A 27,040-nucleotide genomic window follows, 5' to 3' on the forward strand; every position below is an offset into this window, starting at 1 on the left:
CACACGTCTTTTTACGATCCATGTCGCAACCTAGTTTTTAAAATACGTCCAGTACGGTTGACGGTTGTCAAAGGAATGGTCACCTTAGTAGTGGAAGGAAGACGCCATGTTGCACGAAATCGCATCGCAACAATTCGCGTCGCAACTTTTTGCGTTGCAAATTCGCATCGCGTCGCAATTTTGTGTACAGGCCCTAAACTAAGTTTTACAAGTAATTCTTTTTTAATATTTTTTAAAACAGAGCTAATTTTTTCTTTAATTATGTTTATTCTTAAGTAAATTCTTAAGATTGATGGTCAGGACCACTAAACATTATAATAATTATTTTCAACTTGTGTTGATGACGATCAATTGGTGTTAACATTTACAAATCTAAGTATAGTTAAATGAAACTATCCAGTAATTAATTCATTTATTTATTTAGGTTTCACTTAAACTATTAAAACATTGAAACAAAACAATTTTTGTTACAATCAAACATTTTCGTGCAATGAATTGACGATATAAAGTGAAACACAGCCATTATTACGCATTTACACAATTAATTACAAACAATTATTATTAATAACTTCACACACTTTGTATTTCATATTTATCTTTTACAAAAATGTATGCGACGTTATACGTTGCATAAACTACAGGTATATTACACAATATAGAAATTAAAGCGAAATTTTAGTTAACGAAACATTTAAATAAAGGCGGAACAGCCAAATAGACTTAATTTTTAATACCTATTTATAACGTAACACACAATAAAATATTCAAGCACAGTTTAAATTTTCCTAAGCTGGTATTATTCTAGATTGTGTTTATTCAAATAAAATATCAATGTGATAGCAACACGAATAAATTAGTTTTACCCATCATTTCAAACTTATATTAAATTCTTACAACATAAAATACAATAAAAAGAAATCGTATAAATACGTTTCGATCTAAAACGCAATAAACAACTTTATTTGGCAATATTTTTTAACTTTCTGTACAAGAGCTCTATTTTGGCACCACTTCGGCCCGTCAGTTATTATTTATACTTACACTAGTATCACTTAGATTATGTTTTCATCAAACCTCATAAGCTCACAAAGTTCAAAATGACTAATAAAGTCCAACACAGTTTTAATCCTCTTTCGAATATTGTACCTGAAACAAAAGAAACGCTATCAGAATTTAAAGTAGATACCATCAGATAAAGTAACTATATGTTTATTTAAGATAATATTATTAAAATGTATTATGTAAGTAATAGTATCTCTAAACTGATCAAATACTTTTCAAAAGTTTAAGCTTAAAGAGAGAATATAGACAATCAAACAGACACATTTTTGGAATTATTATTCATATTATAGTCATTGAATACTAATACCAGTCACCGTAAAATACAAAAGCTACTATAAATCAAATTCTAGAAGTATACAATTAATAAATATTTATTAAAAAAATAAGCCCAAAAATGCATCAAGTTGAAGTTGCACACACTTGAATTGAAATTAAGCGCTCGCAAACTCATGAATTTCGAACCCGTATATTGGTTTAAAATATCATTTTTGGCCTGTGAGACGTAATTGTTTTTTTAATGAAAATATTTTCAATGGAGTGTGAATTATTAATTGGCATCGGTCGTAATGATGATTGCTCTGAAAATTACTATGATTGGTAATGGATAAGTAAATAAAATTTCACGTGCGAACATTAATCAGTATCTAGTGTCAACATACAACATTTTAACCTTTCGATATCGACAACGACTTCTAGTTTACTTGAAAAAAGTGGATCTAAGTTCACAATTAGCTTTTTAGTGGTTGTGATCACGTCTTACGGCCATTCCCAATATTTGATCTATCTCTGGTTTTGCCCTACTAGAGATAGGAATAACTCACATTAGACATTAGAGACATATATTTTATGTCAATTGTGAGCTATTCCTATCTCTAGTAGGGCAAAACCAGAGATAGATCAAATATTGGGAACGGCCGTTAGTGAAATTTTGAAAGGTTCTTGGTTGTCTCTTCCGATCTTCATATTATTATAAATGCATTTTTATTTTAACACAGGATTATATCAATAAACCTGAGTTCCAGAGAGGCTTGCAATCGCTTTTCTTCAGTTTACTCTTTTGCACTATTTTCTATGCTTTTCCATGCCTAATATTATAAAACTTTTTTTGTTTTTTTGTTTGTTTGAACACACTAATCTCAGGAACTACTGGTCCGATTTAAAAAAAAGTGTTAGATAGCCTATTTATCGAGGGAGGCTATTAAGCTAAGATCAATTGAAGCGAAGAAACAGAGGAAAATGTGGAAAAAACGGAAAATTATATGAAATTGCTAATTATCTTAAACTACTGGAGCAATTTTTATGTTGTTTGGCATACATAAAGAATAGACCACGTGAAAGGACATAGGCTATTTTTTGCGTAAAAATGTATGGTTTCCGTGATACTCCTAAATTACTCCGGCGAAGCCGCGCGGAACATCAAGTTATTATTAAGAGAAAACGAATCCCCTATGTTCATTTGCATCACGCACCAATTACTGGCGCAGCATCGGAAGGTCAACTTGTACCACTGAATGACTTTCTGAGGTTTTTTGACAGGGGCTTATAATTTATTTATTTATTTTTAGGCCAGCTTTTGATTGCTTGAAGACAAAAACTTGGCCAATCAACGGCGCTATTGCTTACGATCTATTTCTGTGCTCACCTCTATTAGACACATATTTCGAGAGCTGCGTTCGCGAGTACACGGTGACGGTGGTGACGGCCTCCCGGACGACCGGCGGCTCGACTCTTAGGGTCGCCTCACACCGCACCCGCAACGTGCCGCTCGCGGTTGGCGGCACGGATAGCCGCAGGACGCGCCACGACGCGCGGAGCCCGCCAGACTGGGTGGGGGACAACTCCGTCCTCTGCCATGGTTCTTGCTGAAAAAAAGATAATATAAGGTGTGTTCCTAAATGCTAAACAGTTTAATGGGCAGCGCCATCCTAATCGACAGTAGCCAATCAGTGACATGTGACAGTGATGTCCTATTGTGTTATTAGAATTTTGGAAAACAAGTACTTTCAAAGAATCGAATAAGCTTATGATTTATTTAAAAACACTGACCCGGCCTCTTAAATGTGTGTCACTAACATAGCTAAGATATTCTTATGGTCATCACATGCTTAAAATGTGATAAGTAGTTTGGACTTTGAGGGTGTCATAGAACTATCTATTTATATAAAACGCAAAGGTGACTGACTGATTGACATAGTGATCTATCAACGCACAGCCCAAACCACTGGACGGATCGGGCTGAAATTTGACATGCAGGTAGATGTTATGACGTAGGCATTCGCTAAGAAAGGATTTTGATCAATTCTTGACGTGGGAGAGCCATGCTTCGGCACGAATGGGCCGGCTCGACTGGAGAAATACCACGTCCTCACAGAAAACCGGCGTGAAACAGCGCTTGCGCTGTGTTTCACCGAGTGAGTGAGTTTACCAGAGGCCCAATCCCCTACCCTTTTCCCTTCCCTACCCTCCCCTATTTCCTTCCTCACCCTCCCCTTTAATTCCCTTCCCTACCCTCCCCTGTTACCCCTTAAAAGGCTGGCAACGCACCTGTAGCTCTTCTGATGCTGCGAGTGTCCATGGGCGACGGAAGTTGCTTTCCATCAGGTGACCCGTTTGCTCGTTTGCCCTCTTATTTCATTAAAAAAAAAAAAGAAAGTTTGTATATAATAATACTTCTTAACGCGAGCGAAGCCGCGGGCAAAAACTCGTATAATATAATCCTAAAGCAACCTTCGGCTACAATTTAAAATTTATTCTAAATTGATTAGAAGTGTGTAGCATTTAGAAATTACGATGGTAACGCAAGTATGTACTTTACCTAGGAACTTAATAATATTATTTTATGTCAAATAGCTTGGAAATCTAAAGCAACGTCAAAGGGAAAATCAACCAAATTGCAGTAATTTATGAAATTGAAACAGTCGTCATAATTTACATCGGCGTAAACACGAGAGGTCAACTGCCCTCATTTAAGCTGATAAAGACTGCAATTTCCATCTATATACAGTATTATTATTGGTCGCTGTTAAGCATTAGTGTCCTAACCCACAATTTTTTTGTTGTTAAATTTTGAATGCAGTCTTGTTCTAAATCATCTAAAGAACATAACTGCATTCATAACTCAAAACGTAATTTTTGTGTGGGTTAGTACACGAATGCTTAACAGCGTCCAATTATTCTGTGTTGTTTCGTATTAATTTACTAATTTCCTAATTAGAGGATCGGCCCGATAATATACCTATCTTGTATTATAGTTAGTAATTATACATACTTATGTATGATTAGGTGCTATATAACTAAGTTACCGGCTCAAGAAGTCTATGAATTATGATTATTAATAATTCGCCTAGCCAACTAGAAAAACTATGGATTTTCAAATATAAATTGAATAAAAAGCCTTCACGATTGCAGTAACGATTATTATCAACCAGATGAAGCCCGCAACTCCGTTGTGCCTAAATTCATTTATCTCGCGGCAACCGTACATTTTTCCGAGATGAAAAGTATCATAATATCCTTTTCTCGGGATCAAAGTATCTCCATACAAAATTAATATATGTATATATATATATATATATATATATATATATATATATATATATATATATATATATATATATATATATATATATATATATATATATATATATTAATTTTGTATGGAGATACTTTGATCCCGAGAAAAGGATATTATGATATTTATGATATATATATATAGGGGGCTAACGAGCAAACGGGTCACCTGATGGAAAGCAACATCCGTCGCCCATGGACACTCGGACACTCGCAGCATCAGAAGAGCTGCAAGTGCGTTGCCGGCCTTTTAAGAGGGAATAGGGTAAAAGGGGAGGGAAGGGAAGGGAATAGGGGAAGGTAGGGAAGGAAATAGGGGAAGGCAGGGAAGGGAATAGGGTAGGGGATTGGGCCTCCGGTAAACTCACTCACTTGGCGAAACACAGCGCAAGCGCTGTTTCACGCCGGTTTTCTGTAAGAACGTGGTTTTTCTCCGATCGAGCCGGTCCGTTCGTGCCGAAGCATGGCTCTCCCACGTATGAATATTAACAAGCTTAATAATAACGTAAGTAAAGTGAAAACCAGTGATATAATACTGTCTTAAAAATTGTCTATAAGGAAGCCATTTTATTGTTCTCTTTCCACCGTATTAACGTATTACACGGCCGGCTGTTCCCGCATAGAAAAGTTTCGACCAACTCCCAGACAAGGAATTCTTTCTTAGCGGACGACCAAGAAACTTCTTAGCCTAAAACTAGGAGGGCGGACTTCGAGAGTTGCCTTTGTAAAACTATTTCGTAAGGCGATCAGTCAGACAATGCTTTGTGTGAGTGTACTTGTAAAGCGATACCAATACATGTTCATGTAATAGTTTTACTGCTGCACTCGGAGATTTTTAATAATGATTAAACTTAAATTAAATGAAGAATTAGACAGATTATGTATGGGGTAATAAATATTCGTCTCTGAATGCAGCAGTTAGTACTTGCAGTAGTTATTTTCACTGTGTTGATTTCACTGTGAAAGTAGCAGCGCTAAAAGAGATTTTTTTTGTGATTTGTATGGACACTATCGTCATGATTTTTTCCATATAAAAGTAAAAAGAAAAGTTACTCTTTCAGCGTTGCTATTTTCATAGTGAACTCTATAAAGGCCGTAGCCAAAGTCCCTTTCGTTAAAAACGATGACAAAATTCGTTATCAAAATGTATGGGATTTGACATGAGTTTCGAAAGCAAAATGTCATTTAGCGATGATTTATGTCAAACCGCATACATTTTGATAACGAATTTCGTCATAGTTTTTAATGAAAGATAATTTGTCTGGGGGCAGGATTTAGAGTCACCCTAAACTATTATCGCTTTGTTTTGTTACATTCTGTACTGTAATATTGTAAATCCTGTGTGTCACTCTCTCTGTTACTTCTTGACTATAAAACCACTGCACTGATTTAAATGAATTTTGGCATAGACATAATATTTAGAGTCCCGAAAAAGGACAAAGGGTTGTTTTGGCAATATACATTGCTGGATAAACGTAGTTGAGGGTAGTTACATTCATTAATAAATGATTTGCATACTACCAATACTAAAGCTAAACTTAAGACACACTTGACGATTAATTAAATCTAAAACTGTGCTCTGCTATGCAAAGTTAAGTAAACGAATGTTCAACATTTTAGCATTGTAAATTCGCTATAAACAAAGCTGAAGCTAACGTATTTTAAATTAAGGCTTCGATCTCGAGTCTCGTCGTTGAAAATTCAACTGAACCTGGATAGATTGATGTCCTGTTTCAATTATCAGAACAACGGAGCGAAGCCTACTCGATCCCTCGCTGGAATCGATTCGATAGTAAATTACGTGATTTAGGATCACACTAGCCGTAAATCCTACATCTATTTGTAAGGCTTAGCTCGCATAAAGAAATTTAAAGGGTACTTATAATTATTGACAGCAGCTCAGTTTATAAAACTATTCTATGTCCATATCAAATTTTACTAAAATGGAGTCAGTAGTTCGAACGTGAAGAGATAACAGATACTCTTCCGGTGTTTAGAGATAAAAGACACAATTATTGTACTATTAATATTATGATAATGATGTTTTATTAAGAATTGTTAGCTTGCAATTTTATTATGTTGTATCATACAATATAATAAATTTTTTAAGTAAGAATAATACGTTAGTTACTCTTCTAGTTTCTTATGTACTTATTGAAAAAATACCTGTATAGTGTAGGATAGGCTGTTATATTAAGAATGTATTTTTTTAAATGAAATAAGCGGGCAAACGAGCAAACGGATCACCTGATGGAAACTTCCGTCGCCCATGGACACTCGCAGCATCAGAAGAGCTGCAGGTGCGTTGCCGGCCTTTTAAGAGGGAATCCGGAATAGGGTAATAGGGGAGGATAGGGATGGGAAGGGAAGGGAATAGGGTAGGGGATTGGGCCTCCGGTAAAATCACTCACTCGGCGAAACACGGCGCAAGCGCTGTTTCACGCCGGTTTTCTGTGAGAACGCGGTATTTCTCCGGTCGAGCCGGCCCATTCGTGCCGAAGCATGGGTCTCCCACGTATAAGTTATGTAAAGTTTGTTGCTTCTTTTATATTTCTACCTGGGCACGGAAAGCGCAAAATATATTCCGAGTAAAAATCTTCTTATTTTTTAAGTCAACGTACTACTATCATTTCCTTAGAGCATTAGAAATGCAGAGGTTATTCTATACAAGAAAAAATCTATAAAGTGTTCTTATAATGCGGGTGGGCATTTCACAAAGTAGGTTAGAATTTTTCTCTAATGCAGATTTAATGAAGAAAAAGGAGGTCGTAGTCTAGTTTTGTTGTAGAATGGTTGCTAAAATCAAGAAAATATAATCACGAAGGTAATTTAAACACAAAAGGCTTGATGACTATTTTTTTTTCTAATTTCTATTGGTAATTGAACGACCCTTACAAAATAGAAACATCGCTGAAAGAATGACTCTGATAGCTTAAAAAATCACCAAGATAATGACAATTCAAACATCTCATAAAATAGACCTGCCCAAAACGCTCCATACAAAGTGCTACGAAAGACTGACGTCACTCTTTCGTAGTTTGTATGCATCGGGAGAGAACTTTGTTCGATAAGTATATTAACCCTCCGTGCACCACGTGAGTCTTGGGGTTGTCAAACCCCAAGACTTACCTGGGCAAGAAATGCGTAATTTGTATTTATTTGTTCATTTTATTTCAAATAACTGTTTTTTATATATTTAATTGTAATATAAAACGATACTTGCTGAGATAACTCCCATTTTTTAAACATTGACACCCAAAAAATTTACTAATCTTTTACCAAGTAAAACGTAAGACTCTTTTTTGGTGAGCTCCCACAGTTGAAAAGTTACCTTTCATTTCCCGTATTGCTTTAAAATTATAAAACTAACTATATAAGAAATACAAATTGAATAATATTAACATAATATAATCAGTCAACACGATATTCAGGCAAGTTGAAATCAGTACATTTCTTACAATGAAAGTGGGCACGGTATGTGTAAGCAAATAGGTCTATTATTGTGCTCACAACCGTATTTGAGTTTTTAATTTATATTCCTGATACAATCTGAACACTTCTTTATTGATTTTGATAATTTTTCTGGTGGTCCAGGGGCTGCTTTGCCAAGAAATGCGTGAAACCGCTTACAATAACCTCTCAGTATCCATGGTTTATATATTTGCGATTTTTCAAATCTTCTTCTATGAAAGTCATACTTAATTTGTTCATAAACCTGTTCAGGAATATTATTTATTTGAAATGAATTCAAATATGCGTGAAAAATTGATTTTTTCACATTTCACAATATTCTGTCTATGCAACTTTTTAACGACGTGCTGAACTACGTGGGGTTTGTGGGACCCCAGCACACTTTGTGCACGTCGGTTCGTTGCATCGGTGAAGAAAATCCTAAACTAGTGCCGCCAAACGGTAAGGCAACGTCTTAACTCCAGCTACATAAAGCGTCAAAAAATCACACGAATTTAAAAAAAGTTATGAAATTTTTTGTACGTCTGGGGTTTGTCAGACCCCACGTGGAGCACGAAGGGTTAAATATTGCGTTTATGAAAGTGGTTTTGTAACAAAAGTTGCTTTTAATTGCATAAGTTATCGAATGGTATACAAATATTAAGAAATATAATTGAAAAAAAATCGACTTGATTATCCAACTTTGAAGGCGTATAACAAAAAAAATACAAATGCTATCGAGCTGAAATTATGGGAACATTTATTTTTTGCCGTGATTTCTTTATTTTATTAACGAAATTCGCTAATCTTTGACCTTGTCATCATCCCTATTATTTAACTGATACACATTTTGCTCCAAAAGAAAAATTTAAGGTCATTACTTTGTTTTGTTACCTTTTCACACTTACTGCCGCACTCAGAGAGGAACATTAATTATTAAGTTAAATGTAATTAATTCAAAATATTGACATAAGCCCCATACATTATCTGTCAAACTGTCCATTAAATTGAAGGTTAATCGTAATTAAATGTCTCTGAGTACGGCGGTTAGACCTTTAAATCGACTTTAATTAAATTTGGTAATATAGAGTTTGAGCAAAGACACAAGATTCTTTTCATTAGGTACGAAAAATGTATGATGTATAATAATTATGAATAATAATAATAATTACCACACCGGTTTCGGTGATAGTGGCCGGTTGCATTGAAACCAGGCTAGTTACAGTTGCAAGAGTAATTTTATAGTGCCCAAGTGTGTGCGCAGTACACAAGAGCACTCTCTATTCCTTTCACTCTCATTACCCAGTGGGACGGAAGACTGACACGACTGGCGAGAGATCAGGCGCAGGACCGACTTTTTACATGCCCATCCGACGCATGGATCATCTTACTTGTCAGACAATCAGGTGATCAGCCTTCATTGTCCTAACCAAACTTAGAAATAACATGTTTTCAACGCGGGAATCGAACCCATGACCTCCGAGTCGAGAGCCACGCTCTTAACCACTGGACCACGGAGGTGTCATTCTAAATACCCCAACCTTGAAACCTTGAAATATTAATAATCCTTCCCAAGCGTTACTACAATTTATATACGGAATGCTAGGGCAACAATAGAACCTTTGATTTACATAAATATTCCGATACAACAAAGAAATATTTACACATATATTGGTCGAATCTTATTATGAAATTCAGACAAACTGCAAAAAAATTCGCAAGCCGGTAAAGAATATTTTTGGAAGAATTTGTTCTGCCTCTATATTGGGCATTGTGTAAATCATAGCTGCTGTAGTAGGCCGCGTATGACTTTAAAGTCGCTTGGCAAAAATTAAAAAATGAAAGCGTTCGATAGTTACGTACCTTTTATAAGATTCAGCAGGATATCTGCGATCATTCAGCAAGTCTCATGATTGGTGACCAAGAACGAAACTCGCTATTGGTAGATTTGTGATCAGAAGTATCCTTTTGAAAGTATAGTTTAGTACACGACGCGTTTAAGCGATTTGACAGTGTCACCTTATATTTTCTTTTTATGAAATAAAGGGGCAAACGAGCAAATGGGTCACCTGATGGAAAGCAACTTCCGTTGCCCATAGACACTCGCAGCATCAGAAGAGCTGCAGGTGCGTTGCCGGCCTTTTAAGAGGGAATAGGGTCATAGGGGAGGGTAGGGATGGGAAGGGAAGGGAATAGGGGAGGGTAGGGAAGGGAATAGGGTAGAGGGTTGGGCCTCCGGTAAACTCACTCACTCGGCGAAACACAGAGCAAGCGCTGTTTCACGCCGGTTTTCTGTGAGAACGTGGTATTTCTCCGGTCGAGCCGGCCCATTCGTGCCGAAGCATGGCTCTCCCACGTATAAATATTATATTTTGTGGATATAAATCATAGACATTCGGACATGATTGCCCCCTCTAGTTTTGCCGTACGATCTTAAAAGCACCGTATGATTTATCCAATTTTGCCGTGCGATCTTAAAATTGTATGCTTTGATTCATAAAGTAATGTCTAGTGCCAAAAAAGGGCGACAGCCTCTGTTCGGTAGTATAGGTAAATATAGTAAGGTCGAAAGACAAAAGATGTTGAAAAATAAAAGTGGAAATGGCCGTCTATTTGGCTAAGAAGACATCGTCAGTTTGCTGTAGGGTATTACGGTACAGGATTGTAATCTCAAAGGCCAGTGCTTAAGCCTAGTGACAGGTCTTGACACACATAGACTTGAATACGGAATTGTTGGAATGCGCTCAAGCTTGAAAGGTAGACAGATGTGTGCGATAATTATTTAGGACTATAAAGTAGGTTCTTTTGATTTCAGAAGATTGTTTGTCATAGTAATTTTAGTTGTAAATTTATTTTCTAATGCAAACATAGTATAATTTATTGAAAATACGACAAAAACATCCCAAATATATGTTTGGTCTTATTTCAAAATATCCATTAAACAAAAATGTATGTTACCTTTTGAAGCTCATTATCAAGGAACCAGTTGATGTCAGCCGGTGGTAATGAGAAGGCGGTTGTGCAGTTGAGTAGCACCTGCTCGCCAGGCTTCACCAGCTTAGGAGCTCCCACTATCACAGGGTCGCTGTCTGGCATCGCTAAAAAATTCCACCTGTTATGCTAAGTACTCACGTACGGTTTTGCTCGATAGTTTTACTCCAAATCGAGTAATAATTACTGTGTGGACCGCAAAACTCACAGCTCGAAGGCTCGCATCGAGCCGGCTTGATGGAATTAAATATATCGATTTAGAGTAAAACTATCGAGGAATGCTGAATGTGTGGAGGAAAGCCCGAACCGCGGGTTTTGCTCGACGTTATTGCTCGATCGAGCAAAACCGTATGTGAGTACTTAGCAAGAGAAACATGCTCAATTTTCAGGTAGGTTTTTTGGACAGGGGTTTATATAATTACTAGCGCTCTTGATGGGCTCACGTATAAACACTTACCATTAACCAATCCACAACGATGTTGAATACATAAACTGTCAAAAATTCTCAGAAACCGGGTAGATATAGTCTGTAACAAATACGTAAGGGCGATATCTCCCGGGATACTTTAAAGGCGTTCTCTATCTACCTTGACAACTCATTTGCTGATAATAGCTGAACAAGATCAACTACCTATTATTAACAAGCCTACAACTTTAATTAATGACTTTTGCTTCTCGGTTGAGGCCTCGCGGTGGATCGGATCGGATCGGATGGCAGCTAGAGTTTGCAGCACTCACCGACGACAGTCATGTGCTTGGTCTGTCGCGCGATCTTGAACTTGGGTCCCTCTGTGGAGACCTCGCAGCTGTAGGCGGCGCGGCCGGCCAGCGGCGGCGGCATGATGCGCACCGCGCACGACGCCGCCAGGCACTCGCCGCCCTGTACCGCCACTCCTGACACGTTGAACAGCCGAATCGGTGGCTAAAACAAATAATCATAATAAGCAATACCGTCAAATAAGGCTGCACTTCGGCCAGGTTCACACGGCACAATCCTGCACGTTTCCTTCACGTTTTTTTGTAGTAGTCTTAACGAATAAATAGTGGCGCATACAATGCGTATAGACCATTCACACGTCGATTGTACTGCAGGATTTGTTGCAGTACAATCGGCGTATGAATGTTAAGAAGTATATTGTATACTGCAAAAAACCTGCAGGATTGTGCCGTGTGAACCTACTCTTCCTCTAAGAAAACCTTATCCATCCATTAAGTCCGCATCCATTAAATAAAATTCAGGGCCTCCGATTTCTCATTAGCGCTTACGTAATGCCATATCGCTTTAAAGATAAGCTCCTCCGTCTGAAAAATGTCTCGTACAAAATCGATTAAGAAATAATTGAGGTTGCTCGCGAAAATATCTTCCATCACGCCATGAATATGGTATGTCAATATTGCTCGCACACCGTTCAAGGATAATATTAGTGGAAGCGTGGTTGTGAGATTCCGAGCGAGGGGCATGAATTGGCGTATTTGCGAGACCAAACAACATAAACATTTTCTTGTGTTTTAATTTCATTCTGACCACGCTGTTGTTTTATCAGCACCTAAATATTGTTTTTACAACGCTAAATGTTTTCCTGTTGTTATGCGTTCATTTTCCGACAAAGAATTTATTCAATCACAATGTTGAGAATTTTAATTGCTGTTTAGAACATTTGTTTTACGGACGCCTGCAAAATATTAATTTAACGTCTATTTTAGGATCTGTTTCTAAACAACAATTTGCAGGGTTAACTAGAAGCCCAATTAAATAGAAGTTTTAAATTGCGCTGCCTAAATTTGTAACTTAAGCACTTCGCTTATAGTTACAGAATAATTATAATCTATCTAGTAATTGTTGCTTGCCTATGTACTATCAGAGAACTTGATTCCTATGCAAATCGGGGACCTAAAGCAGAGTAGACAGAATTATAGAGTATATGCTGACTTAGAACTGATGTTGAAATTTTTAAATTTGACGTATTATGACGAAAATCGTCGCTAGGGTTGTTAACTTGTTACCTACGAATTTAAAACTATGACATATTCGCTGGACGTGTTCCTCTTTGGTCGTATTGTTGTTTGTGTTTTGGCACATGCGATTAAAATTGTCAGAATGCAATTTTGAAATCTTTATTTTAAGCCCGGCCGCACATTGTCCGAAATTTCTGATCAGAAACAGTTGAACGTCCGCGCTGTCTCTTACATTTTGTACTGAGCCGAGGGAGCTCGAACTCGCCGAAAGGATATTTCGGATAGTGTGCGGGGTGGCGGTCCGGCGAAATTCAACTGTTTCTGATCAGAATTCGGACAATGTGCGGCCGGGCTAAATATTTAAAAATAAATTATATCAGCCAGCGCGAGGCACATTCCGTTCATAATCCTAGTGAAACCCGACGAATTTGACAGATATTGAAACCTGTCCGTTTCTTTGCAGTCGAACTACTGGTAGTTATGTCTATTGTGCCTAAAGTAGTTTGGTTGCGTTACGTCAAATCCAGCTGACAGATCACAATTAACATTGAATTGATATATTCGACCAATAACGTTGGTCTGTCAATTGCATAGGAATCAACTTCCTCGATGGTACATAATTGCCAAAATTTTATTATTATACTTTACTTTATTATTATACTAAAGTACGTAAGGGTGACCGAAGATATCTTAGAATCTAGTGCGCTGACGTCACAGTTGCAAGAACATTACATACCGTCCGCGAGGGGTTGTATCGGAATTCCTTCGATCGCGGATTCTTGGAAATGCTATTGTATTCTATTGTTGTCGCGATCACCGGTGCTCTTATGGGGCTTGAAGGACTACCTCGTACATGTCGCGGTAGAACTTGACGGAGTGCAGGCGCTGGTCGTCCATGCGGAATTGGCAGCTCAGCTCGGCCTCGCGCCGCGGGTCGCGTACAGCGGCACCTGCAGCTGACTGATCTCGTGCGATGACGTCACAGCTACAACAACACTATAGTACATACCGTCTGCGAGGGGTTGTATCGGAATATCTCGTACATGTCGCGGTAGAACTTGACGGAGTGCAGGCGCTGGTCGTCCATGCGGAAGTGGCAGCTGAGCTCGGCCTCGCGCCGCGGGTCCGCGTACAGCGGCACCTGCAGCTGACTGATCTCGTGCGCTGACGTCACAGCTGCAACAACACTATAGTACATACCGTCTGCGAGGGGTTGTATCGGAATATCTCGTACATGTCGCGGTAGAACTTGACGGAGTGCAGGCGCTGGTCGTCCATGCGGAAGTGGCAGCTGAGCTCGGCCTCGCGCCGCGGGTCCGCGTACAGCGGCACCTGCAGCTGACTGATCTCGTGCGCTGACGTCACAGCTATAACAACACTATAGTACATACCGTCTGCGAGGGGTTGTATCGGAATATCTCGTACATGTCGCGGTAGAACTTGACGGAGTGCAGGCGCTGGTCGTCCATGCGGAAGTGGCAGCTGAGCTCGGCCTCGCGCCGCGGGTCCGCGTACAGCGGCACCTGCAGCTGACTGATCTCGTGCGCTGACGTCACAGCTGCAACAACACTATAGTACATACCGTCTGCGAGGGGTTGTATCGGAATATCTCGTACATGTCGCGGTAGAACTTGACGGAGTGCAGGCGCTGGTCGTCCATGCGGGAGTGGCAGCTCAGCATGGCCTCGCGCCGCGGGTCCGCGTACAGCGGCACCTGCAGCTGACTGATCTCGTGCGCTGACGTCACAGCTGCAACAACACTATAGTACATACCGTCTGCGAGGGGTTGTATCGGAATATCTCGTACATGTCGCGGTAGAACTTGACGGAGTGCAGGCGCTGGTCGTCCATGCGGAAGTGGCAGCTGAGCTCGGCCTCGCGCCGCGGGTCCGCGTACAGCGGCACCTGCAGCTGACTGATCTCGTGCGCTGACGTCACAGCTATAACAACACTATAGTACATACCGTCTGCGAGGGGTTGTATCGGAATATCTCGTACATGTCGCGGTAGAACTTGACGGAGTGCAGGCGCTGGTCGTCCATGCGGAAGTGGCAGCTGAGCTCGGCCTCGCGCCGCGGGTCCGCGTACAGCGGCACCTGCAGCTGACTGATCTCGTGCGCTGATGTCACATCTGCAACAACACTATAGTACATACCGTCTGCGAGGGGTTGTATCGGAATATCTCGTACATGTCGCGGTAGAACTTAACGGAGTGCAGGCGCTGGTCGTCCATGCGGAAGTGGCAGCTCAGCTCGGCCTCGCGCCGCGGGTCCGCGTACAGCGGCACCTGCAGCTGACTGATCTCGTGCGCTGACGTCACAGCTGCAACAACACTATAGTACATACCGTCTGCGAGGGGTTGTATCGGAATATCTCGTACATGTCGCGGTAGAACTTGACGGAGTGCAGGCGCTGGTCGTCCATGCGGGAGTGGCAGCTCAGCATGGCCTCGCGCCGCGGGTCCGCGTACAGCGGCACCTGCAGCTGACTGATCTCGTGCGCTGACGTCACAGCTGCAACAACACTATAGTACATACCGTCTGCGAGGGGTTGTATCGGAATATCTCGTACATGTCGCGGTAGAACTTGACGGAGTGCAGGCGCTGGTCGTCCATGCGGAAGTGGCAGCTCAGCTCGGCCTCGCGCCGCGGATCCGCGTACAGCGGCACCTGCAGCTGACTGATCTCGTGCGCTGACGTCACAGCTGCAACAACATTATAGTACATACCGTCTGCGAGGGGTTGTATCGGAATATCTCGTACATGTCGCGGTAGAACTTGACGGAGTGCAGGCGCTGGTCGTCCATGCGGAAGTGGCAGCTCAGCTCGGCCTCGCGCCGCGGGTCCGCGTACAGCGGCACCTGCAGCTGACTGATCTCGTGCGCTGACGTCACAGCTGCAACAATATAATCAAAATTAGTAAACTACAAAAATAATGCTGAGAAAGCTTCGGTGCCTAGAAAATAATTATTTTAAAGTATGTCAAGTACGAAAAGTTATACAGACTGCTCAGAGGGCCTAGACAAGTGGCAAACTATTATCGTAAACGCCAACAAAATGTAAAACAAACAAGCACTATAAATTACATTTTTGACTTTAGAGGAAGGAATTTTACGGCGAATTATACTAAAAGCGATTTCATGCTACGATAATCCAGCGACAACGAAGAATTAGAATCACTGGCCGGCGGAATTAAGCTCCTTATGGAATAAAGGTTTGTAAATCCTATCTCCCTGCTTTTTAATCTGCGATATTTCACGATCCTTAAGCAGTGTTAATATTTAAAACAATAAGGATCTTAACGACTTAGAAGATAAGTAGAATTAATGATAGAGGTCGCTGGTAGAGCTGCTGTACAGTGCTGTAAGAACGAGAGATATAATGCTAAGTACTCACATACGGTTTTGCTCGATAGTTTTACTCCGTATCGAAGGAAATGACATATTTGACATATTTAATTCCATCGAGCCGGCTCGAAGCGAGCCTTCGAGCTGTCATTTTGCGGTCCACACGCTGGTTATTGCTCGATTTGGAGTAAAACTATCGAGCAAAACCGTATGTGAGTACTTAGCATAAGATACCATCCCGCTAACTAGTAAAAATACGCAGTGTACAACATTTTAAGTTTTGCTGTCATGTAATTTCTTTCAATATGTTTCAAGGACAAGCAGCCTTTGTAAAGTAATTCGCTTTTTAAGATTTATTGTTATTAGAACGGTTGTTAAGGTATTAGAATAATAATTAGACACTAGAACAGTAGTGGTCCCCAACCTTTTTTCCATACGGCATACGGGCCACATTCCACAAACATGTTTTGATCTTGATGTCGCGGGCCGCAACATAAATTTTAGGGTTAAAAAATAACGACGACGAGTTTACATTATTTTGCCGGTGGGCGTGAATTTCAAAATGGCATGGCATTAACATCACGCGGGCCACAGATAAAGTCCCACCGGGCCGCATGCGGCGGGTTGGGGATAGCTACACTAGAACTTGGGACACTGAATTTTGCTTGAAGATTAAAAGGGAAAAACTTAAAATGCATGGTTTTAAGGACTGGACACTGGACAGGGAATTCCTGAAACTACTAGATAACTAACAGCGACAGTACATAATAATAATAATTATTCGAAGTATAAAGTTTTTTTTTATAATATCATTGCTTGCTAAATCGGACGATTAAATTAATTTTACACTAATCAAAAACAAACTAGAGTAGGTACTCTTTCTCATCTTTTTACCTGAAATTAATCACACTTTGCCTTCATTACATGAAAATCGATAATCAAAGCTGTGTAAAGGTTAATAGGAGCAAATTATGTCAAAAATGAGTCGATCCCAGGAGTTGAGCAAAAATAGTAAAGTTGGGCGTACGGTATTAGCCGCTGAATAATAAACACGGAGATTACAGTATAAATATATACAGTAGAGCATTTTCATACTAGACCGTACTAGATCTAACCTAATCAGCCACACTCACATTTGCGCGATTTCAGATAACTTGAATTTCCAAGACTTATACGAAAGTATCACGTCGCGATCATTAAACTTAATACTAGCTATTTTCTAAAAATGATTCCTAGCTAGATTGATTTATCGCCCCCGAAACCCCCTATATACTAAATTTCATGAAAATCGTTGGAGCCGATTCCGAGATTCCAAATATATATTTATATACAAGAATTGCTCGTTTAAAGATATAAGATATTTTGTGTCACTAACAGCCGCACTCAGAGTGGAACATTAATAATTAGTTAAATGTAATTAATTCAAAATTTTGACATAAGCCCCATACATAATCTGTCAAACTCTTCATTAAATTGAAGGTTAATCATAACTTTATGTCTCTGAGTACGGCGGTAAGAGTTCAATTTAAATGACACTTTAATAGATTAAAAGTCCATAAAATCCATAAAAGTACATATTAGGGTGACAATAATTATTATTATCGAATAATAACATAATTATTATAACCCTGAATAATAAAATGCCATTTTCCCTTATTATAAATACAAGTTTTAGGTTCCTTAGCAGTGCAGTAGTTTTCTACTTCAAGTACCTAAAATCGCGGTAATTTGCGTGCGCCTGAATCGAACGGAATAATGAAGGTGATCTACTGTATATTGTGTTTAAACTGTAGAGATTGTGAGAGAATTTCCGGAGTAATCTTAAATTGAGACGAAACTTTATCACCTTTTGTTGTTCCAGCACGTGCCGTCAATCACAATATCATTATTTCACCTCCGATAAGACCTTTTTTTTTTATACCAACGTGATAAGGGTCACCCGGCAACGTTGTTTTGCCTTATAAATTATTTCTAGCATCAATATATAAACTAGATAAAAACCTATTCATAGGCCTAACGAATGTATATACAAAATTTTATTAAAATCGGTTGAGGCATTTTGGAGGAGTTCGCGCACAAACACTGTGACACGAGAATTTTATATTATACTAGACTAGACGACGCCCGCAACTCCGTTGCGTCAAAATTCGTTTATCGCGCAGGAACCGTACATTTTTCTAGGATGAAAAGTATCCTATGTCCTTTCGCGGGACTCAAAGTATCTCCATGCCAAATTTCAGCAAAATCAGTTTAGCGGTTTGGGCGTGAAGAGGTAACAGACACACTTTCGCATTTATAATATTAGTATAGTATAGATATGGGTAAAGAAATATAATAATATGTACTTAATATTATACCTATATATCTTTATTTAAGTAATGTTTCAAAGAAATAGTGACCCTTTTTCTATTTCTAGCCATAATCTAACTTATTTCAAATATAGATTCGATTATAAGCGGAATTTTCGTTTATTAAATCACCAAATTAGATTTTCTTTGCAAACGATTGAGTGATCACGGCGTGAAAATTCCTCGCGAAGACATCAAAGGTCCGAATTCGGCAGGAAAAGTTTGCCAAAAAAATGTATAGTATTTTTTACTAAATTTCATGAAAATCGTCTTTTTATTCATGTTTTATCGATAATCGATAAACTGAAAAATATAACTAACTCTTCCTGACATCTATTGGCGAATAATAATACTATTTTGTGAGCAACTAATTGCCTTAACGACACAACAATAGCCAAGCTATTCCAGCAGGTGGCATTGTTAAGTAACACGAAGTCAATGAGTGTTTGCTATACCGAGCTAAGCTCGGTCACCCAGTACTTGCGTACTTTACTTTAAGAGTACTTGCGTCAATTAAAATATAGTACATATTTTAATTGACGCAAGTACTCTTAAGGTACGCTTATACGGGCAACTAAAATTGCTCCACTTCAGTCAATTCTCGTCAGCTTTGACGTCACGACTACATCAAGCAATTTTTGGCAACAAGCAGCAATATTGCGCAATACAATTATTGAGCGATATGGCGCACCGCGCAACCATAGAGTTAATATTACCTATCGGGGCCCAACTTTATCAACTAGTTACTAGGCAATACTGTCATACACGAGCCCATCGGATATTTGTCAATTCATATCGGCGACATTGAGCGATATGAAATATCTGGAACAATATTGCCGAAATAATTGCCGCAATTTATTGAAATTGCTCTATATTGCTCCACTATATTGCTCCAGATCGGTCCATTCGTGTCGCCGAACAATTATTATTATTGCCGCAATTGTTGCCCGTGTAAGCGCTTCAAGTATTTAATAATATTATGCTAGCATTTTTTTAGATCGGTGCTTAAATAAAATAGTTGCATTAGAGCATTATTATAGCTTCCTATAAAACTATACTCTTATAAAAGGTCAAATTTTGTAGTTTGATTCAAAATTACCAGGTTACTGTTGCATAAAATAGTAGAAAGGTGCTTTTTTTAAATTCGATAAATTGAAGTATCCCCAAAGAAACCTTAATCGCAAAAGAAATTCATAAGATTTTATAGATATCGATTAATTTATTGTATTACTTCTGAGTAATTTATTCGTCAAACCAAAGTTCCACGCCATTTATTTTAGCACTTCCGTTCGGGGGGAAGGAATGCTTTTACCAAAAGTAATTTAACCAAAGCCTGACTTTTCTCGGATAAAGATTGAATAATAATTACGGCGAGACCCGCGGTAATACATTAAAATAACTTCCTGTAAACAGACTCGATATTATCCTTATTTTTATTCGAGTTTTATTCCAGTATTATTCGAGTGTTTTCAATATAAGAGGATATACGATTTCCGATGGGTTTTATACGTATTATTTCAATGTCATTATGGTTCCTCTGTGTAATTAGTACTACAGTGCGCATACAACCCACATAATAAAATGAATATGAGAGAATGAATACGTGTTACGTAAATGTACCATCACTATTATCTAGTCTGTGCCATCAGCCAGGTCACATAACACGTTTCTTGACGTGAATTTGAAATTTTTACTCATTCCAAATCGTACAATAAAGAAGTTTTCCCTTTAAAAATATCTACTTTTGACTTATTAAACTACTGCTATAAAACTAATTTAACTTGAGCAATATTGTTCCATTAACATTTATTTGCACGGCGATAAAATCAGTAAAAATATTATGTGAGATATCTGATAAAATTTAATCAGTTTATTGTACCATATTTTGCAAATAAAGAATATTATTATTATAAATATTGTTACATAATATCTACTAGCTGTCCCGGCAAACGTTGTTGACTTATGAAGTGTTTCGATTTTTGCCCGTATTATTTTATTGAAGTGACTAAATAAGTATGTTACCATGGCAACGTCCATCGCTTCGCATCGCGCATCCCTTTGCACAAATAATGGTCGCCGTCAGGCTCGAGTTGTAATAATTTACTATTATGTATTCAAAAAATGCACTTATCAATATAAAAAGTAGCCAGTAGCCGAGCCAGACATATGCAAATAAAATTAGGTAAAAATCAGTAAAGCCGTTTCGGAGGAGTACGGTAACTAACATTGTGACTCGAGAATTTTATATTTAAGATAATATCTTATATATAAAAGGAGATAATAATATAATAATAATAATAATAATATATTATATAATATCTTATATATAAGAGGATATTATCCTCTTCTTTGTAGTTACATTATAATTTTGTTCCCAATATATCTAAGTATTGGACTGTAACAATGTCGGTCAACGGATACCCGAATCCGGTACTAAATTGTTAAATAATTGTTAATTCTATTGTCCATAACATAGCTGCGTTTGGTTTGGCGCCATTCCAGCCTGGATTGTGTAAACTCTAAATCCTCCGTTTGAATAGACATGAAAGAGTTTTCGTGTGCGGAAACCGATTTTAACGACGTTCGTTTATTTGGAAGAGGCTCGCAGTTTGCAACCTCTGGAATCCCCAGCGTTTACGTTTTTGCATGAAATACGAAAAAATACGAAAGTAAGTGAAGCGTGATTGGCACTTGGCAGGTATGTGAAGCAAATTATTTTCTACTTTATATGACTAAAATCTATATAGTTTAAATTTGAATTTGGAAACTTTGTTTTCAAGACAGGTGGGGTGATGGGGTCCAAGCTTAAAAATTGAATTTTAAATTATAGCAAGCGTAAAATTAAAAATAATAAATTATAGTTTGCGTGGGAGAGCCATGCTTCGGCACGAATGGACCGGCTCGACCAGAGAAATACCACGGGCTCACAGAATACCGGCGTGAAACAGCGCTTGCACTTTGTTTCGCCGAGTGAGTGAGTTTACCGGAGGCCCAATCCCCTACCCTATTCCCTCCCCTACCCTCCCCTATACCCTATTCCCTCTTAAAAGGCCGGCAACGCACCGGCAGCTCTTCTGATGCTGTGAGTGTCCATGGGCGACGGAAGTTGCTTTCCATCAGGTGACCCGCCGTTTACCCGTTTGCCCCTTATTTCATTAAAAAAAAACTAGTTGTGTAAAAAAGTTTTGTTTTTCTTACACTATTATATTTTACAAAATTATTTTACTAGTCTGGTCAAAGCAATTGGTAAATATATTATACAACGCTAGATGATGCCCGCAACTCCGTTGCGCCAATATTAGGTTATTGTGCGGGAACCGTACATTTTTCCGCTATAAAAAGTATCCATTGTCCTTTCCCGGGACCCAAGGTATCTCCATGCCGAATTTCAGCAAAGTCGGTTCAGTAGTTTGGGCGTGAAGAGGTAACAGACAGACACACTTTTGCATTTATAATATTTGTATGGAAGTATGGATTGCTGTTAGAAATGTGATATTTGTGAGAATGGATGGATGTTTGTACACTAAACATCCAAAAAGCCAAAAGTTCACAAAAGTTACTCATACTATTTAAGAGTTCAGTCCAGCGAGGTCATGAGCCAAAGCTAGTAGAATAATAATCGTCTAAGGGCGAGTCGGACTCGCGCACGAAGGGTTCCGTACCGTTATAGAGCAAAAATAGGCCATAAAATTGTGTTTTTCTATAGGAGCCCCCTTATTTTTTTATTTTATTTTAATATTATTATTAGTTATTAAAGTAGACGTTAAGACCTTTGTGAAAATATCAAGTACTGTTTCCATTATTGATATCGAGCTAAAAAGGCCAAAAAAAATCTCGTTTGTTGTATAGGAGCCCCCCTTAAAAATTAATTTTGTATTTGTTGTTAAAACGACAACAAATACACACAATCTATGAAAACTTCAGAAGTCTAGCTATAGCGGTTCTTGAAATACAGCCTGGAGACGACAGACGGACAGACAACGAAGTCTGAGTAATAGGGTCCCGTTTTTACTCTTTGGGTACAGAACCCTAAAAATAAGTATACGAAGATTCGTATGTAATTTCTCGTACAAGTTATAATCCAGTTAACTTTGCAAAATCAATCAGACACCGAACCACCTCGGGACCGAAGTTATGAAGTTGGACATTCCAAGTTAGCTCGCTTTCATAATTTCGTATGAATTTGCAACGACACACATCACACATGGTACCTAACTATGGCGCCGACATTAATTTAGCTTAGATTAAGATTAGTATATACTAATCTTTGAAAGTTTGTATTGTTATTTTTCAGTAGGTTAAAGTCCAAACAGCGAATCGAGGCACTTCAGATTAAATGTTGAAATGGTATAAAATTTTGTGCCTCGTTATTTTGACTTCAGTATACTCACATATTTAAGAGTACATAATATTATATATGAGTGTACTGACTAATATACAATTTTAATTCTTTAATTCGGTATTTTCAGAGGTACCTGATAGATTCATACGTAAGAACTAAGTTAGAGACGCTATAGTGAATTAAGCATAATTTTCATTTTGCGTAAGCATAGTTGAACAAAAATAATATTCAATGGTTTACTATACTGTACTCGGCAAAACATAGCGGTAGCGGTCATTGACTCCCTGTCAAAAACATGTCATTTTATATACAAAGCCGCGATTGACAATGAAGTGTCAGATATCAATCGCGGCTTTATATAGAAAATGACAATTTTTGACAGGGAGTCAATGACCGCAAACGCCATGTTTCGCCGAGTACAGTATCGGTATTATATTGGTTCGCATATTGTATTTGCTCTAAAAATATGATATAGCTAAAATACTCTATAGCTTCTCGGAAATAACGTTACTGCTACCTATCCCATGGAAAATTGCATTAAACCTGCTCCATTTCACATCAAGTGTACTCTGTGTTGCTGTATGCAGTATGCATGAGGCACAGTGGTCTTGTTGTATCTCCTTTATACCTTATTGTCAGGTAATAGGGTTGAAATTAAGGGTTGTTACGTTGACTCAATCGGCGTTTGTACCTTGGATAAAAATATACCGTTCTTACGTATTGAAAAACTATACCTAGTGGGTAATTAGATTAGTCCTTAATCTTAACGATTAGACTCATCATAGGACTAAAAATATGCAGAATTTATAAGCCAGAATAATGTACAAATTTTCATTGTCACGTTGTCATCATAAAAATTGATTATGTTCTTAATAATAATTTTTGCTCTAATAACAATTATGTAAAATTTTGTCAACACGTTTTTTCTGTATTTGTAAGTAGATTAATTGTGTTCATTGAAGATGTCCCAAAAACGCTATAAGTTGGTATATGTTTTAGTTACAACTTTTTTCATCTGTGGCGTCTCAGTCGCACCTGCGAGCTTAATTTTAATTAATATTAATGATCGTTATTTTAATCTGATAATTTTAGTTTGTAGTCTATGACATTATTGTTTATATTATATTTTAAGGCTGGAGAGGAAAAGAATGTACGGAAGACAGTTGGTTGACAAATTGTTAAAAATTATTATGGCTAGCGACAAGCTAGATGTTGATTTTGTGAACACGCACTTTTTAAATATTATATTTCAGTGAGCTTTGAAGATCTGGTAGTTTCATTTATAGAAATATCTGCCTATCATTTCAATGATCTCCAAAGTGGTGACCCCGACGTGATGGTTAAAAATTATTATGGCTAGCGACAAGCTAGATGTTGATTTTGAGAACACGCATTTTTTTATTATACTTTAGTGAGCTTGAAGATCTGGTAGTTTCATTTATAGAAATATCTGCCTATCATTTCAATGATCTCCAAACATCCTTTTAATTTTATTCTTTCAAGTTTGAAATATCTACTATTGCTTATAAAACTATGACACTTTTGACATTGTACGCTTTTAATATGTGGTAAGCTCTGTTTTATGAAAAACATCACGCGCCCTGTTCAGCCACAATCATAAGTTTCTGTTTCAGCTGTATATGAAGGTATTTTAGCGGTATTATATCTGTCATACGAGTTGTAAGTAAATAACAACTTTTTGATTTTTCTCTTCACCATTTTGTAGCTGGCATTAAAATACTGGATTTAAAGATAGTTATTCTGTTAAAACTCCTTTTTATGAAAATATGTTTTTCAGATTGATTGAGATATTTAAATCATATCAACACATCTTTAAAACATTATTCTGTAAGTCGTTTGCAGTCATCTTATTATAGCCCATACATTTTTGTTTTAAATTAGACGTGGGAGAGCCATGCTTCGGCACGAATGGGCCGGCTCGACCGGAGAAATACCACGTTCTCACAGAAAACCGGCGTGAAACAGCGCTTGCGCTGTGTTTCGCCGAGTGAGTGAGTTTACCGGAGGCCCAATACCCTACCCTATTCCCTTCCCTACTCTCCCCTATCCCCTTCCCTTCCCATCCCTACCCTCCCCTATTCCCTTCCCTTCCCATTCCTACCCTCCCCTATTACCCTATTCCCTCTCAAGAGGCCGGCAACGCACCTGCAGCCCTTCTGATGCTGCGAGTGTCCATGGGCGACGGAAGTTGCTTTCCATCAGATGACCCGTTTGCTCGTTTGCCCCCTTATTTCATTAAAAAAAAAACTAATAAGCCATTAAAATTCAGTTCCTGTATAAATATATTTTTTTTTTCAATGTATTATCATTATGAAGTAAACGCGGAAAGTTTTCATTTCGCAGCCCACACTCCCGTTATAAGCGAAGCTCATGTATTTCTAAACAATTAAGCAATCGTTCCACAATACTCGCAAACAAAATTTACATTGCGAAGTATGAATAATTAATATCCTCGTAGCAAAGTTCAAAAGAAATTTGTAGGCCCATAATGAAATTGTACGGTTACTTTTAAAATGTTTTATCTTTCATTAACATTTTACTGTTTCAATTATTTTCTGCGTTATTTTCGAACTTGTTATTTATTCACGATACACTTATAACTTTTGGGAACATTGAATTTTATTTTTGATACTAATGGATTGTAGTAATTTATAATTATTTTTGTGTACTAATTTCTTCAATTAGTAAGTAGTCACTAATTAGTTCTTGCCAAACGACGCATTGACCAACATATTATCACAGTGTAAAAAATAAATTGTTATTACATAGGTATTTTGTACACCGTTTTTACATAATTACATTATTACACAGTTACATAGTTATTACAATAATAAGTATTTATTACACTGTGATATTATTATGATCAACCTGCATTTACTGTTATAACTAAACTAATAACATTTTACGTTAAAAGTATAAACCACGAAGGAATTGGTGGTGGTGGACCTTTATATTAGCTACTTATTTATGGCATAAAATATAAATGAATGAATAAAAATTCTTTTTTGCACCAAAACAACCATGACGTACAGAACTTAAAACTATTGAGTAAAAAAAGTAAAAAAGGCTATCCTCTCGCTACAAGCGATTTCTTCCAGACAACCTTTAAAGCACCTTAAAAGCGAATGAAAATACGATCGTGAATAAAACTCAGCCCAAATATTAGTCGTTATTAAAATGTAAAAGAATTGAAATTATTTTCTCCGGGATTAAGGATTCCTAAAGGAGACCTGCTACTGAGATTGCATTGGATTTGCATATTTCCGACCAACTGAGTCGAAGTGGTTCAAAAACTTATAGAGCTTCGCGGCTAAGATCAAAGAAGTATTTGGTATGCTAAGAAAGTGTACCTGCGGTAAATTTGGATTTGGAAGCAATTTCAGCCAATAGAGGTAGTATTATACTAGATTTTTACTAACAGTCGCACGCAGAGAGACTTAAAGATTACATAACTTTAATATAATATTATCTCAGATACGAGTATTATAATGAACGATTTTGTCAAAAACTATATCCATTCTCTGTATAATCTTCGTTAAATTAAAGTAGAGATGTCTTTTCTATGTGTAAAGGATGCTTTATAAACAGCAAAATGGATCTTGTTGGTATTAACATTCTAATTTGCCTAAACGTAAAAATATATTAAATAGATTATAATTAAGTGATGAGAATATTCTTAGATTCGTTTTCCAAATATTGACAAAAGATGTAAAGTTTGAGACTATATTAAAATTATAACTCTTATTAATAATATTAATATTATGTTTCTCTCTCTATCATAAACATTTAAATAAAACCAGAAGGTGCCAGAAGTCAGTATACTATTACTTACATAACTCTGGCTTTATTTAATCTAAGTACTTAAATACATATATTTTATCTTCATTCCTTCATTTCTTTCTATCAGTAACTGCATTAGGGTTATTCAAAGAGAGATAAAAGAACCGAGACGGC

At 37.7% G+C, this 27,040-nt stretch overlaps 1 protein-coding gene across 2 annotated transcripts in view; it reads right to left on the reverse strand.

The window, feature by feature from the left end:
* Positions 1-788: 788 nt before the first annotated feature.
* LOC121732619 overlaps positions 789-27,040 on the reverse strand; it is a 32,821-nt gene continuing 6,569 nt past the window's right edge. The window contains exons 2-6 of one of the 2 annotated variants that reach the window (XM_042122563.1): positions 15,758-15,924; positions 11,812-11,995; positions 11,041-11,180; positions 2,705-2,924; positions 789-1,146 (exon numbers count right to left, since the gene is read on the reverse strand). In XM_042122563.1, coding sequence (XP_041978497.1) covers positions 1,076-1,146; positions 2,705-2,924; positions 11,041-11,180; positions 11,812-11,995; positions 15,758-15,924 — 782 coding nt within the window. In that variant the 3' untranslated portion in view covers positions 789-1,075. Of the gene's footprint in view, positions 1,147-2,704; positions 2,925-11,040; positions 11,181-11,811; positions 11,996-14,038; positions 14,395-15,757; positions 15,925-27,040 lie in introns of those variants that run through there. The other variant, XM_042122564.1, reaches the window with a different exon arrangement.

Source organism: Aricia agestis, chromosome 12, assembly GCF_905147365.1.
Source record: "Aricia agestis chromosome 12, ilAriAges1.1, whole genome shotgun sequence".
Classification (NCBI taxonomy): Eukaryota; Metazoa; Arthropoda; class Insecta; order Lepidoptera; family Lycaenidae; genus Aricia; species Aricia agestis.